This window comes from Charadrius vociferus, unplaced genomic scaffold, assembly GCF_000708025.1.
Source record: "Charadrius vociferus isolate BGI_N301 unplaced genomic scaffold, ASM70802v2 scaffold161, whole genome shotgun sequence".
Classification (NCBI taxonomy): domain Eukaryota; kingdom Metazoa; phylum Chordata; class Aves; order Charadriiformes; family Charadriidae; genus Charadrius; species Charadrius vociferus.
The window spans coordinates 225,050-238,268 of record NW_009646928.1 but is presented as its reverse complement, the minus strand read 5'-3'; the positions used below and the strand labels follow the sequence as shown (position 1 = coordinate 238,268).

The following is a 13,219-nucleotide window of genomic DNA, read 5'->3' as shown; positions in this document are numbered from 1 at the left end:
CAGAAAACCTAAAAAATATTATGCAGTTTATATGAACTTAGCCGTATATCAAATTTAAATTATTTTTAAGCCATCATAATTTAAATAAAAAAAATCAAAGTTGAAAAACATTGAGTAGCAGACAAATGTGAAACAATCTGGCAACAGAGAGTCTATGTACAATACTTACTATAAACTGTACGTTTTCATTGCTTTATTTTAATCCTATTAATCATTCACAAAAACTAAATCCTTTTTCCTAGAACATGGAAGTACAGAGCATATCCCGTATACAGGAATAACGGTAGATACCCCACAATTCATTCTGATTAATAATTAATTCTGATTCAATTGCCTGTTATTGAAACTCAATTAAGCTTCCATACGTTTTTCCCCATTTTAAAAACCTACCTGTTTTGAGGAAAAAGGACCCATTTTACACCGCATGCCCACTCAGGTTTTAACTTAACATATATTTTAAACTGTCATAAAAAGAGGACTGGATCTTAAAATTTAACTTTTTTCAGAGATCTTGTTCTATTAGAAATCGTAATACAAAAGACTGACTGCCATGAGTAAATAGATGGAAGATGACAGAGGGAAAATTACTGTGCAACTTTGCAAATGCCAAACAAAGCCTAAGACAGCAACATGCCACCGAAATCAACGGCAGACTTCCCATTACCTTCCCTGGGGCCAGATTGTCACCTTCAGAGACCAAGGGATTTGCTCAGGCTCTGAATCCAGACCTCTGCGGTTCCACTTGTGTCTACCTAGAGGGCCAAGCCCCCGCTCATCACGAAAACAAGCTCACTGGGTTAAGGGGGTCACTTTTCCATGCCCGATTCCCCCCGGCACGGGCAGCAGACTGAGCGGGTGGCTCCATCCAGGGCAGCAGAGCTGCACCTGCCTACGCTGCGCGTCAGCCTCGTGCTGCCTCCTGAGAAACGTGTGCCTGCTCGCCTAAGTGCTAATGAATTCCAAAAGCCTTAATGCAAATAATGAAAAGGACTGGTGACACAAATTTTTACAGTAATGATTCACATAATTGGATTCTATTCTGAGAAAAAAAAATAAATCCATTCCTTAATGGAACAATTTCTAATTACATAAGCATTTTTAAACTTGACTTTCAGATTTTTATATTAGTGAAATCTATATTCTAGTAACACTAGAAGTGGAATCCCTCCAAAAATGTGCAAAAAACCCATTCAATGTGAATCTATGTTGCTGCTTTGTTTTTAGACAATTGTAGAAATCAGATATGAAATAGGCCCAATTGCATGTCACGGTCCCCTATGACACACTCATGCTTCATCCTTCCATACTGTGAATTTCCCTCTGTATTTTCCAGCTCCACAACCAATGGTGCTCTGTCCTTTCTCCCATCCTAGCATCTGGAGAAAGGTATTTCATTTTAATCTTAAGAGTTTCTTATTAAGGTGGCTTGCTGTTGCTGTTTCATTAATTCTTAGACAGGATTAGTAACAAAAGAAATAAATGTTATTTATTTTCTAGAAACTGATCACAGTGATTACAATTCATTCTTAAAAGATACCAGGTGTATTTGTGCATTTTGTATATTTGTGAATTCATCCAATAACAGTAGGAAATTATTGACAAAATTTGAAGTAAAAAAAATAAACTTTAACTAGTCTTGCTAAGCTTTCTGCAATGCAATAAAATTAATTCACTGGCAAAATCCAGAGGAAAAATAAACTTCAAGTACACTTGCAATTTTTCACTTTGCATCAGAATATTCTTGAGATCTTAGGCAAATAAAAATTAACGGAAAAGCATTTTATTAAGACTATAAAGAAATGAAAAAGATGGAAATAAACAACTTGAACTATGAGAAAGAATATGTAATTTTTTCCAATCTGGTGGGGTCCACCTACAGTATGTTTGAGATAATATGTTGAAAAGTTGTCAACTCAAATGTATTGTCACTCCAAAGTCATTAATTATTGTTAGGTCCCATGCCAGTCAAGACCCAGTAGTGAACTACTGGCATTACTCTCATTTAGATGTTTCTATCATGTGTGTTTGCTCCTATTCTGACTGAACTAGAGCATCGAGTAAATCATAACAGACATTTCCTGACATCTGCCAATAAATCACCAAAGGGAGAGGGGACAGTTTTAGCCCCAAACACCCCCAGAGGGAGGAATTGTTTATTAGCCAGTCAAGTCTAGAAGATGACCCTAATATAACAAAGGGCTTAAACAAAATATAACAATGTAATGAACAGAGAAAAGAGCAGTGATTTCAGGGTAGGATGTCCCAGGAGACCTCAGCAGGGAGACCGGCTGCCAGAGCTCTGCAAGGAGGGAGATGGGAGCGATTTCATCCCATGGATGGATGGTCCTCTCTGGGGATGAGCTCTCTGTCGATGGCCCACAACACGCACTGGTCCTCTCTGGGTTTTTGTTGTTTTGTTTACAACCAGTGGTGTAAAGCATTAACAAAGACCACCTGGCGCTCATTTTGTCAGGAACTGAAAGCAAGACAACTGGATATAGGAAAGGGATTTTTTTTCTGAAAAAGCCTCTCAGCTTAGTTTAAGCATAGCTTGGTTATAGTCCTCATTTTCTCATCTATGTTCTTTATAAAAATGTATCTATCCGGGTTATTAATGAATAAATGCTTTTCATTTCCCTTTACCTTATCATTAACCATTAAATAGATGGTTACATGCCTTCAAGGCAAATGGATAATGACAAGACATTTCTTACTTGGAGACTGGAAAATCTATTAATGAAGACACCTGGGAAAACAAGTAGAATAGCTCCTCATCACGTAAGTATCTATGTCTAAAGAGTCACATTGCAGGCTTTTATCTCAACTACACAGACCATGATGGAGAATTGTCTTTCAATGGCTGACAGCAACCAAGAAGTATGGCCCTCTGGTATATAGAAAGATATTGGCTGAACCCTGACAGTCACAAAAGCTGTATTACAGGTGATTATTCTAAGATAAACTAAAAAAATAAATAAATAAATATATATTTATGGTCCTTTATTCCTTTCTTTCCCATCTCTCTCACAGTGTTCAGTGTTTTTTGCCAAATATAAGGTACAACTTACTAAGCACACAACAGCATTTTCTGCTGGCTGCAGTGTTGGAAATACCCTCAAGCATGTTTGATTCCAGCAATAATTCAGTAATCTAATCTTCAGCTTACAAAAGGGTGGGTAACTGCACCAATAACAACAGAGGGAGAATATGACACCCTTATCACCAGGTATCGATACAGAGTTCTAAGGCACAGACATCATTTGGACAATAATCTACAAACTAATTAACTAACTAGCAATAGATGTCCTTCCTCAGCACAGGTAACTCATCAGCATCAGCTCTGCTAAGTCACCCACAGCTTCTACCTTCCACCACCACCATCCCCATGGTGCAGAGATCAGTCTGCAGCCAGCCAGCCAAGCGTCAAAACAATCATCAAACAGCTATTTTTCAAGCCAGATAGGTGCCAGGGAGCCACCACAGGGAATGCCACAACAGTCCCCATCTCCTTCCCAGACCTCACCACAGTCTCCAATGCACTTTGCGTACAGGTGACCAACACTGATACCCACCACAAAAGCCTCCCAAACAGCTTTGAGGAGCCCTCTACAACACTGACTCCTCATAGCCAAGGAAAGCGACACCAAGTTTCCCTCGTGTTTCCTCAGGCAGAAAAGGACAAAGCCTATCACAAAAGCAGTTCTGGAGTGCTGGCAGCGATGAAAGAGCAAGGTCACTATTTCCGGTACTCTCTACCCCTTGGCAAGGCAGGATTCAGTGAGAAAACATAATTATTGGTCCCTAGCAATGCTATGTTCAGCACACATCGCTTTACAGTTTTGCCCAGGGTGCTTACAGAAGTTAAAAGAGGTTTTCTCACAACCTTCACGTCCAGCTTTCTGAGCCTATGTGCAATCTTGATAGTGAATGCTCTGCTTTTTCAGCAAACACAGAACAGCTTCCACACTATAAGCATGTAAAGTCTCAAGTTTCTCTTGTTTTCTCTAGTCTCTTTCTTGCCTCCCCCTGTGGTATGAGTTCCCTATGGTGGTTCTTGCTGAGGAGGCCACCAGGCTGACGTGCAGTTCTAGCAGCTGGTGCTGGAACAATGCCATTTTGCCGCTGTGCACCCATCACTGCAGCTATTTAGCTTTTGAAAGATTTTTTTTCCACCTTCCCTACCAAACAGCCTAACATGTAATAATACATCCTTTGTAAATCATTGTTAATTATATCTTCTGCTTTTGATGTAAAACTTCTCTCAGATAATCTACATCCATTTTAATTTACTATTTTCAGAAATAACTAAAAACTTAAATCCTTACCTTAAATTTATCAACTTCTGCCTTCGAACATGTTGCATGATAAGATAACACCTGCCCCAGAACAAAAGAGAAAAAAACATTTTTGTAGACTTGACAAGTAGAAATAATAGGGCTCTGTACTGCAGTTTAATCAATGATGTTTTAAACAAATTTAATTAATATTTACGCATGGTAATTCAGTTCTGAATGTCAGCATATAATAACTAATTGCAGGTTATCAGGTATATATTTGGCATTTATGTTGCAGGGAATTTTATAGGGAACCATGGACAGTAAGTAATTTAATATTATAAGCATTCCTACATTGTTCTCCTAGAGTTCTACAATTAAAAGAGGAAGAGTTTAACGTAAAACTAACAGTAGGTTTATAGACTTTAAATAATGCCTTTTGCCATACTGTAGAGCGTTAATGCTTTTGGTAGCAGCACTTCACTGCATGCAAATTAGCACCTCTATGCTATGCCTGACATGCTCTTCAATACCATTCAGGAGATGAAAGCATCAAATAAAATGCACAAAGTACTGCCCACCTCCTCTTATTACCTCTAAGTATGCATACATTTACATGGAATACGTTATATCCTTATGTGATGATACTAACATTGAACAAGCACTCCAGAAGGTGTAAGAGCCATCCTGTGTACTGGACCCACCAAGGCCTGACTGTGCGTGGGACGAGGCACTGGTCCATGAGGCAGCTCACAGAGCCAGAGCACTCCTAGCAAGGACAGGTCCTCTTCACCACACAGCAACACCCGATCCGCTCATGTGCTAAAGCTTTGATATATATTTCTCATTTTGAAATTGTTTTCACCTATGAATGTGTCTGTTACTTATACAAATACCTAAACTCTATCTCAAATGCCCTTGGTATGCAATATGTTGTGGCAGTAAGTCCCAAGATGTATTTACTCATCTCAATTTTAGAGGTGTCATCTTTTACGGTAACAGGAAATCATTCCTGCACTATAAAAGAATAAATAACAAACACCAATTTACTTGTTCTGTCCCACGTTTTACTTTCTATAACTGTACATCATGTTCTTTCTCAAATCAGATTTTTCTGTCCAACCATATCATAGCTTCTCTCAGAAATCTGTAAGAATAGAAAATTGTCTTCTGCCATGATAGATTACACTTAATACCAAAATTCTCGTCAAGCTTCTCCTTTATCTGCATTCATTATATCCCTCTAGATTTTTACAGTCTTCCTTAGTATTGATTATTCTAATCTCTTAATCATTTGCAAATTTTGCATCCTTAATATATAAAATGGTATTTAGCCTGGTTTTGAACCATATAGCATCCTACTGGCAACCTTTCTCCATCATTTATTCACATTTTGGTCTTCTGTTTATTAGTCAATCTTATGAGAATTCTATACGAAAACCAGTATCTGTATCTGGATAAGAATATTATTATGATATATATCGAATTGATTTATTTTACATCTGATATCAATGTCATTTCCAGATGCTATTCACTGCCATCCTAGCTAAATACACAAATACTAATAAAGTATTCTATTACTGAAAAATGGATTCACAGTCCTTCAGCAAATACCGTTCTTCTTTTGTTCAGTACTTTTCTGCTGTATCTTCAATCACTTTACACAAATATTATCATGAGTTGTAGCTCATTTATAGAAAGAATTACTCTTCCCTGAAGCACAGTGGCCATTTATCAAACCTACAATCTACATTCAAGCTATATAGCTATTAGTCTTTTTTAAATCAAAGAAATAAGCTGTTATTTTAAACCAGGAAATTTAAATTTGTTTGATTTCAATAGTAAATAACCAACTTCTATGTTAACTTTCATCCCTATATATCTGCATGTGATATCTGGCACTACTTATTTTTCTTGCCAGAAGGAGTATTCATTCTGAGCTGTAACATTGCACAAGTATCTGGGGCATATGAGGGCTTACAGTAATTCATGACTAAGGTAAGTAAAGAATAAGGAATCTTGCAGGAAGGAAAGTTTTTAACTTTTCCTCCTAAGTGAATATATATTCCTATACAGGAATAATAAAAAACCCCTGCCACTTATACTTAGAATGTTTTCTAACATGAACAGTCCTATTGACTTCAAAAAGCCTTAACACGCCTACGTGCTTCACAGGACAGATCCCCAATACATAGATAAGTATCTCCAACCCTGAGGCAAAATAAAAAAAAATGCCATAGAATTGTTTGGGTTGGAAAAGACCTTTAAGATTATTAAGTCATCCAATGTGCTTTGATTTTTGTTTTAACAGAGAGAAATTCATATCTCAATCAAGCTAATGCTATTTTTGTGGTTCTGTAGGTACTGTACCAACTCAAAGACCTTACACAATTAAAGGGTGCACACATCAGGGATAGCTAGATCATTTTCTTCTCTTCTCATGTGTAAAATTTAAAACAATACTGAAATCTTAAGTGACATCATTTCGTCAGAGAAGTGTGTTAAGATTAGTCTTGCATAATGCTTTTTAAAAAATCTTTAATGTCATTTAAACCATTCTTAATTATTGTTTTAGTAGAAGTAACAAATTTGTAAAGCTATCCTGAAAACTCTAAGCATTGTTCTCAACAAGATTATTTTTAATATGATTATGTTTACAAACTCCAGAATATAATAGAGAATAGCGGTTTATTGTTGAATCATCTTATAGATGTTTAAATAATCATATGGGGTTTTTTTTAAACTTTACAGTTTGTTTTATAAGAGTTGATAAATTTCATTCTTCATGGAATGGGGGGGGGGGAAAGGGTTGCAGGCAGAAACAGCAAAAGAAATTCCTACAAAGCAATGGGCAAAAAAAGAGAAAGCTTTCCACCCATTTAGCTACTGCATATGTATTTTATACAATGATGTGATATGCTGGAATACCAGGACCTTGCATTATGTATTGGTCTTTACGCACAGCAGAGCTCTTACTGAGTTGCCAGCTGTCCTGCTTTAACTTTATTCTAGCAAGATGTTGCTTTTGATACCCAAACCCCTATGACGATGATAACTTTTTTCAAATTTTGTCCTGTTCACAGTATGTTTTACGTACACTTTACAACACTAGAAAAGCAACGAGCTATCTAAAGTATCAAATTCTAAGGAACTTTCATTTACTGATGGGCAAGAAGATACATATAATGCCTACATTAATTCCTACGCTTTCACCTGTAAGAAACTAGATTCTCCATCATCACTGTCCTCCCTTCTAATGTAAAAAACATAGGCATCAAATGAGATATCCCGGTTCAAAATGACTTCAGCTGTCATGAGCTCCACAGCTAAGCATACCCTGAGAAAGTTTCCCTTCATCATTACTTTCATAAGACAACATTCTAAGGTGCAGAGAGGTAGATATAGAAAATGATGCTAACTACAGTAAATTCAGAAGCAGTAGGTTCCTTTACATGTGACACTTATGAGCAAGAAAAGGTTTCATTATGATGTACACATACGTCAAGAGCCACAGACTGTTTTGCCCAGGATTTCTTCACTTGGTCATACATAATTGTGTTGTTGATGCCCAGGCCACAAAAAATAACGAAAGCCTAAAATTAAAAAGAGAAAAAAAGAAAAGAAAGTAGATTATAATTCAATTATAATACAAACACAAATATGAATGCTGCCTTAATCATGAAAGGAATTGCATGGAAATATTAAGAATTATCAAGCTTACACACATGATCTTGAGAACGCAGGTAAGTCACTGGCCTCAACAAGATGGGAAAGATCAGATGCAAGAAATTTGTTTTAATTAGGATGCAACTTAATAAAGTGAGAATTTATTCTGAGAATAAATGTCAAACCACAAATACAGACAACATATTCTTCCCCCCTCCCTAGAGTAGGCTGAAGCAGCATTACCCAGAAATACCAAATCCCGCTGAAAAAGTATGTTACTGCTACAAAACTGAATGCTTCTTACTTCAAATAGTCGCTGGTCGGCATCATCAAAGGGTTTCCCATCAAGCCTGTTCAACACTTGAGCTACCCCTTTAGAAAGAGTTAATATGAATTATAATCTTCATTCATTAATTCACAATGCAGAATATTTTATTCATTGGTTACATTTAAAATACATCTTTCGAACTGAAAAGCCAAACTGCAAATATGTACTCTGAAAAACATTAAAGAAACATGTGAAAGTCTGATTGTTTTGATACCAGGACTCAGTTTATTACTTTCAACCGTTACTCTTTACTGTCCAAGTATAATATTGAAAGTCTAAAAGCTACTCGCAAAGCTGTTCACAAAAGGTTAAAGATCTCTTTGTGAAAGAACTTGAGCACTTTGCTAACAGCAATCACGTAAGTTGTCCTAGCAATAATTTGGAGTTACTAATATAATTTGGTCGATCAGTACCTTCATTCCCAAAACCTTAGTTGGTTTAGCATCACCTGGGTGTAGAAGTCCTTTTTTCCTCATGACTGGTTCATAAGTGTATTGAACCAATGAAAAAAAATGTGATTTCCTTAAACCCCTTGAAAACGAAAAAGTGTTCAAAGCTCTTGGCTCTCGCTGAACTAATACTAAATTCTACTGCAACAAACCATTTCTATTTCACTTAGATACAATACGCCCTTAGAAAAATGCTGTAAGAGCCATCAGCAGTCAAAGGTTCAGTTTCTTTCTACTTCTTTAAGGTAATATGGCACTTCACAACAAACAAAGAGCCGTATTTTTAAGAGACTCATTTCCCACACCATCTCTGCTGAATAAGCTCAAAGATCCTGATCCTGCTTGGCATCGAGTGTCTTCAGCGATGCACTGCTGATCTCAGCTCTCACTGACAGCCACAACACACAGGGATGTAAGTCTTGCCCTGCTGGTTTAAAATGCTATCGCTTTGACTTGAATTCTCCTGTGGAAAGTTACAGAGGAATCTGGCACTGTTATTTACAAATGGCACCCCTTTTTGTGCCAAAAGCCGGTAACAATGCAAGACCAATTGCAGGTGCACCATAGCTGAGAAGCATCCTATCAAAGAAGCATAAAACCCTGTCACGTCCTGATCCAGCACACGCCACTGCCACAGGCAACTCTGACAGCTGCCACAGCCTCTCCGGTAATTCTTCCCTGACTGTGTAGTTTATCATTAGAGGAAAACGACCACTTTTCTGGAATGCAGAAACAGCTGCTCGAGTTGTATACAAAAAAAGGGAGACCCAAGAAAAGTATCAAAGCATATCAAACATTTTTCACTAGTATTGTTAGAATTTCTGTTTTCCTCTCATTAGTCTTCAAGTTTCAATACAATATATAATTTAACAATGACGCAATGGGAAAGCTGAAAAAGTCCATACAGTATCCAAGTCAAAACATCCCTTCTTGGATACTTAGCATGCATCCTAGGTACCGTAACTTCTTAACAATATTCAGCTAGGAAAAAGAAGAAAAAGGAACATAGAATTAAAAAGACAGAATTACATTTACAGTAGCACAGAAATGATGCAGCTACGAGGCAGGTCTTACCAATTATTTGGTGGTTGCTATTCCATATAGGAACACACAGAACAGACCTTATGTGAAAGCCAGAAATCTGGTCAGCCTAAAACAGAAATGAGAGCTTCCATTAGCAGTAGGTACCATTGGCAGCCTTTTACACATTCTAGTAATAGAAATGTCAAGGAGTAAGTTTACATTTACAAATGTCAATGTCATTCCATATGGATCAGCTCTCACTCAGAAAAAATTTCTCCTGGAACCTCATTCACAGTAAGACTAATCAAAAGTCACAAGGATTATTCTAAAAGTCGCCAAAGAAAATACAAACATTGCCAGCTTTGCCACAGAAAACTTACAGTATTTAACTTCGATTTGGAATTAACATCAAACTGCAATTAATGCAACATCCAGACAATTCCTGGATTATTTACACTGTTGGATTAGTAGAGACAACCCCCATTGAGTAAGTGTGCCTTAGAAATACTCTTCCCAATTGTCAAACTGAAATTGGATTTAGCAAAGCAGCTATAAAAGGCGGCTCACAAGAAATATGCATTTTCAGAAGAAAGGCAAGAGTAAGTAGGGAATTGTGCAGAAGTGCAAGCTAGAAGAAATGGAAGGATGAGGTCAAAACCAAGATTTGAGATCTTCCATGTAGGTTTAATTGGTCCTGTAGTTCTTAAGATAATTTTCTGCCTCATTGTTTTTTTATCTAATATAGTACAGAACTTCGCAATTTATACAAGTGTCACTGATTCTCTCTTTTCTATGTTTAATAAGCTTTACTTTTTAGGTCATCGCTGCAAAACCTGAAGAAAATAAAATATTTTTTCAAAAGAGATTAGAGAGTGGGATGAGCCCACTCACAGGAGATCAGATGTTCTCTTACTAAAACCGCCAATGCTACAGAATCTGTAATAGAGGAAAAGTAAAATACAATAATTCACGTACTGGAAGCAGGATGGGATCACTGTGATCTCCCAGTTAGCAAAAGATATAGCTCAGGTTTTACTAGAGTACTGCTTATTTGTATGTACGCAGAACTCCTCACTGAAAACAGCGTGGACTGCCACCCAAAATCCATGGGAGTGGGGGAAAAATTGCCTCAGATGTCTATCTTAAAATGAATTCAATGAAAATACTTTGCCATTAAATTCTCAGTGAATGAGCTGAAAATTGAGCATCAACATTTGAAAATGACAATTAGTGTTCTGGGAGAAAAAAAGAGAGTGTTTATAATAGAAGCAGAGAACAGAATATCTGTTCATAACTACAAATGTACGTTTGATTCTATCCAAAAGTTGTAAGGGATAATATGTTCTTCTTAATCCACTTAACTGTCTGTAGAAATAATTAACAACTGAATTTAAGAATTAAATTTTCATAGGAACCCACCAACAGAAAATAATTGCTGCCCTTTGTATTAAATATTTTCTTTTTCTCTATATAAATTGGGTAACGCCTCTAACTTGGAAAGGACTAACTGTGAAACAAGCAAGAGATAACTGAATTATTCAGGACATGATATATTAAAAGTAAAACTGCAAACATCAAGGATTGGCATGCTTTATTTTAGCATATCTCTTTGGCAAGAAACAGACCCCAGGCATTAATTGTACTTTTTGAAATACTGAGCAAATTATCATCAACACAGTTTTCCTGTACACAGACCCCTTTTATTTTTCTTGTTTTGACAAATTCTGCTGGTTTGAGAGATAACCCCTTTAAAGATACATGGAATAAAGCTGGAACCAAAAAAACTCAGTATGAAACACTTCCAAGCACACTTACGGTAGTAAAATAGTTTGGCAATCTTGCTGACCAAGGCTGTCCGCTGATTAATGTGCTGCCCAACTGCTGGCCAAGTCCCCCATAATAATACTGTTTCACTGGACAGAATTCAGTGAAGATTTTGTCCTTCTACATGGCTCTAACATTTATTTAGGTGTTACGTATACATTTTTATCTGTATCTACACCTTTCTAACTGAGGCTGGAATGAATACCTCAGCACACACAAACAACTTTTATTAGCAGTGATATGTATCTTGGAGAAAGAACTAATCCAGTCTGTATATTTTACTTGTGTAAATTAAAAGGTTAAATGGCTAAGTTAGATTACAAACATTTGTCTCTAGATACCAGTTCTGTTTAACACTCCACGTGTGTACAGTCCCACTCTCCTCAACGGCTAACAATGATGGTGCTGCTAACACTGAACACAACAGCAGAATTTTCAGCAATAAAAATCAGTACGCACAAATATCAAAGCACTTGATAGAGGAATGTACCACTAAAATAGAAAATAAAAGAACCACGGACAGACTTAAGTAACTGCCTAAAATCATACACTAATTCAGTGACCTTTGTTTACTGTATAAAGCCATGCCAACACCAGCAGATCAGAAGGAGGACATACTGGATAGAAAAAAGAATTCAAAATAAATATTTGTGTTTTACAGCCACTTGGATATAACTATAAAATTGTGTTATATTAGTTGCCATGCCAAAAACGTGCTGTATATTTATATTTCTAAAATTCTCTTACTTCAGCATCAAAGCGAGGATCCTGATAGGCATCACTGATGTTCACTGGGAGACCCGTGGAAGCTACAAGTTCAGCAATGCTATTATTTATTAGCCAGTCGGAATAAGATGATGACTTCTCCACACTGTCTTTGAAACTATCAAAAGGCATCACAAAGGAAAAGAATACAGTCAACTTTGCTTGAAAGTCTAGCATGTCTTACAGGCATAATCATAGGAACAGCAGAACCACACTTATTCATGGTTACTAAGTATTATCTATGGAACAACGATTTGGTATTTATTGAAATGGTACATCAAAAACTCTTCTACACAATTCTTTCTATTGAAAATAGCACTGGTCTCCCAAGTAAAGTAAATACAACATTTAATGATGAAATGCATTTACGTATGAATCAAGAGTGGGATTATGTTCCAAGTTTCTGTGGGATACAGACCTGCTCATCAAAAGCAACCAGTTCTAAATAATATTTTCCAGAGAGCTACCTGAAACTATATTATTTTAAGATTTTAATTTTCCAAATTAGTATGATAATTTGAGGTCATTTTAATTCATACTTCCAATAATTTTCATGTCAGGCGAAATGCCACTTTTTTTATTTTGGTCTGAAATACCAGACCTGAGTGGCTGAAGAAAGAATCATGAAGTAAATCTTAAAATCAATAATGTAAGTGTATCGCACCAGGTGGATCCAAGTAGACATATAATACGTGAGTGTTCCCTCTTTTGTTTTTTTCTTCCCCTGGCTGAGCTTCCACCACATCTACTGATGGGCTAGAGACCTGTCAGTAAATGAGCATAACACATGAGAATTATAGGCTTAACTCCCCACGCTCCACCACGGCTTCTCCAGAAAACTCTTTATCTACACAGACCGTAAAATCCTCACCTTGTACCTCATCTAATCA

At 36.7% G+C, this 13,219-nt stretch overlaps 2 protein-coding genes across 2 annotated transcripts in view; both read right to left on the bottom strand.

Annotated features, from left to right (window-relative positions):
- Positions 1-8,744, bottom strand: part of LOC104294937 (tetratricopeptide repeat protein 30A-like) — a 72,014-nt gene extending 63,270 nt beyond the window's left edge. Inside the window, exons 1-3 of the mRNA XM_009894630.1 lie at positions 8,682-8,744; positions 7,775-7,867; positions 4,326-4,376 (exon numbers count right to left, since the gene is read on the bottom strand). Of these exons, the coding sequence (XP_009892932.1) occupies positions 4,326-4,376; positions 7,775-7,867; positions 8,682-8,744 (207 nt within the window). The remainder of the gene's footprint in view (positions 1-4,325; positions 4,377-7,774; positions 7,868-8,681) is intronic.
- A 645-nt stretch (positions 8,745-9,389) lies between these two features.
- The window catches only part of PDE11A (phosphodiesterase 11A), a 55,878-nt gene continuing 52,048 nt past the window's right edge, over positions 9,390-13,219 (bottom strand). The window contains exons 6-8 of the mRNA XM_009894629.1: positions 12,312-12,447; positions 9,792-9,867; positions 9,390-9,698 (exon numbers count right to left, since the gene is read on the bottom strand). Coding sequence (XP_009892931.1) covers positions 9,685-9,698; positions 9,792-9,867; positions 12,312-12,447 — 226 coding nt within the window. The 3' untranslated portion in view covers positions 9,390-9,684. The remainder of the gene's footprint in view (positions 9,699-9,791; positions 9,868-12,311; positions 12,448-13,219) is intronic.